Below are 2,908 nucleotides of genomic sequence, written 5' to 3' on the forward strand. Positions count from 1 at the left end.
TATGACCACTTAAACTGTATGCCTCTGAGGTCCAAATAAAGGAAAGCCACACATAATCACAAGAGACTTCAGGCAGGCTTTAAATGGATTATTTCTGTTTTGTTTGTCACAGAGGCCCCATAGGGCATAGATTGTAAGGCATGTTATTTATTCAGTCCATAAGCAATATAAGGGTCCAAATGAATTCAGGGATCCCTTGAAATAAAATAACTCCCCAATCCAAAAAAAAAAAAAAAAGATTCACCATTATTTTAAATACTATTAAGGAACAACCTGCCAATTAGACTATGACCTGCCACTGACAATAATACACATCCCAATTTTGGAAACGTGAAAGTGTGAGGAAATGTTCATCTTAAAGGAGAAGAAATATGATTTTCTTAAGTTGTGGTGCTCTGGAGGCACATTCTTTTTGCTATCCAGGAAATTCTGCTATTCAAAAACCCTCTAGGTGTTCTGGGTGTTTACTATAATCCATCAAGGTCAAAATCAAAGTCTTACCTGTGGGTAGCAGATGAGCTGTCTGTATAGATTTTTGTCAAATGATTTTATGTGTTCACAGTTTACATTTAAAAATGGCTCCCCGATGACATTTATCTAGAAGAGAAAACAAACAAGTTATGTTCTGCTGATTGTTTTAAAATGCATTAATTTGATTTTATAAGACTATTTGATTACCTCCCCAAGTCGTTGCATGTACAAAGGTTCAGTAATATCTATGCCAATATTTTCCTCTTCTTTAGCCAGAGGGTCAATAAAACGCTGAAGGAATCTCTTGATGTGGAGAGAAAAAGAGTAAGTTTGATGCATTAGGAATAACAACTACTTACAATGCAAAATATTATGAGTATGTCACTATTTGGAGACAGACGTAAATAGTATTTTTTCTTTTTAAAAACATCAACAATTCTAAGCCACCTAAAATTCTACCCCAGTGTTACAGCTACTGAGGTACTGTTTCTAAACCTTTTCTCCCAGCTTTTTCAGAACCCTAAAGTATTAAGGTACAGCTCACCTGAAAATTTTCTTTGCATGTCGCCACATTTACATCTGTTCCCCAAATCACAAGTTTTTGGCCTAGAGACTGCTCACTCGCCACTATATCTTCTGTTGCTGGCTATACAGAAAAATATGATAGAACCAGTTAATAGGGAATTACCCATTTCATGTTCCCCAAATGCCCCTATCAGAAAACTGTACTGTGTACTCACCACATCAGACTGCAAATCCACCTGCAGGCCCTTCCGTGCAGACCCCAGGTCAGGCCTCTGCCTCACAGGTGTGCCTCTAACACCACTCCTTGGAGTTCCCTCTACCCGAGAGCTGGGAGTGCCATATGTCAGCGGTGAACTAACGTCAAAGTCAAGGGGAACTGCTATAAAAACAAATTTGAAAGTCTACAATAAAATTCTGGTAGCCTATCAAATCCTAAACTACAGCATGTTGATTTAAGTCATCTAAGCACAAGAGCAAATAATATTCCTTGTAACCTGTGGTGGTGAAGATTCTGAGGACTATTAAACCTTCTAGTATAAAAAAGCACCAAAACTTTTTTTCTCTGTTCACTAAGCCCGAACATGTACCTATCTTTGTACTCTTAGTGAACATATTAGCTCATGTCGGGTTACATCAACTACCCATTAACAAACCAGCAAATCTGACCGGCTAAAGCATCATCCATATATTAACCACAATAGAACTTAGATCGCCAAAAACATACTTGAGGAATGTATTTGAGCAGGGCTGGAAAATAACATATCCTGCGCGGCAGGGCTCTGCAGGTCAGCTCCAGGTGAGGTTGGCATAGGCTGTAACTCTCCTGTAGAGGTAGAATCTTCGCCTCTACGTCTCTGATATGGTGACGACCTGGCATCTTCACTTCGAGCTTGTGACACAGAACACAGAAAAGATGGCCATCAATTCTCACGTTTGGTCTTCCGGGAGTTCCATCAAGTCTCTTGGGAACAAATACAAACCAAACAAAACAGAGACAAATGGACACGGACATGCTTAACAATTAGGGTGGAAACGAGGGCCCAGCACTGCCTGCCTCACAAAAAAAGTATCTGCACACTAGAATTGACAGAGCATGAGCAAATGCTCGCTGTCCTCACATCTTACTCCACCTGGGACTTAAAGACTGCGCTCAGAGCCAGAAATCAGGCGCACAGACCAGGTCTCTCTGTGGTGGCGGGAAAAAGCCAGAAGAGGGGAAGGGAGGGTAACGTGGCGGGCTCGACTCACGGTAAGGGACTTACGCGTCTGCGCAGGGGTCAACCGTCCGCGCCGGCTGCCGCGGCGGCTCGGGGTGGACGCCGGGGACGACATGGTGCTCGTGGAATCTGCGCGAGAAAAGGGCAGTTTCCACCCGCATCCGCCCCGGCTTCCTCCCTCCCCACCGCACAAATACCCTCTCTGGGCTCCGCAGCCCACACGCTGCTACCGGGGAAGCTCGCCTCTGACGCCCGCAGGGCACCCGGACGCACCTGGTGGGTCGCCGTCCTACACCGCACGAGCGGAACAAGGTTTCGCGCCTTCGGCACCATTGTCAACGCCCTCGGCGGTGCCCCACCAATCACAGCAGCGCTCTCGTATGGCTCCGCCTCCGGAAGGTGCCACTGTGCACCAATAGGGGGTACTGAACGGCCTCCTTAGGCGCCCCACGGAAGGCAGACTCAAGCCTCGCTCGGTGCCCCCCTCCGTTTAGATGGTCTGGCCCCCTGCTCGACTGCGTTTTCGCGGGAAATCTGGGGAGTCCCGCCAGACTGTGTTCACGGAAGGGTTGATCTACACTGTATTGTTGGATAAGGAGAATATTCTTTATCCCTTAAGCATCTTCATTTCTAAACACATTACACATGCATTTTTCACTCTTTATCAAGGGACTACTTCGTAGATCTTGACCCAA

The 2,908-nt window shown here is 45.3% G+C and overlaps 1 protein-coding gene across 3 annotated transcripts; it reads right to left on the reverse strand.

Moving 5' to 3' along the window:
• Positions 1-474: 474 nt before the first annotated feature.
• LOC145718625 (DNA replication licensing factor MCM4-like) lies at positions 475-2,561 on the reverse strand. Of its 3 annotated transcripts, none has more exons than XM_081810135.1 (7): positions 2,444-2,561; positions 2,259-2,342; positions 1,721-1,885; positions 1,212-1,372; positions 1,016-1,117; positions 679-774; positions 475-597 (listed from the first exon to the last, which is right to left on the reverse strand). In XM_081810135.1, exons 1-7 carry the CDS (start codon positions 2,544-2,546, stop codon positions 490-492), a joined length of 819 nt encoding a protein of 272 aa, XP_081666261.1. In that variant the 5' UTR covers positions 2,547-2,561; the 3' UTR covers positions 475-489. The 3 variants fall into 3 exon arrangements, 2 of the variants coding, with proteins under 2 accessions (XP_081666261.1, XP_081666260.1); XM_081810134.1 differs by having other exon boundaries at positions 1,212-1,375; XR_014141930.1 differs by having other exon boundaries at positions 482-597; positions 1,212-1,375; positions 2,487-2,552.
• Between the last annotated feature and the right edge of the window lie 347 nt (positions 2,562-2,908).

This window comes from Leptonychotes weddellii, unplaced genomic scaffold (genome assembly GCF_054177405.1).
Source record: "Leptonychotes weddellii isolate Sample4059 unplaced genomic scaffold, ASM5417740v2 HiC_scaffold_18656, whole genome shotgun sequence".
Taxonomy (NCBI): domain Eukaryota; kingdom Metazoa; phylum Chordata; class Mammalia; order Carnivora; family Phocidae; genus Leptonychotes; species Leptonychotes weddellii.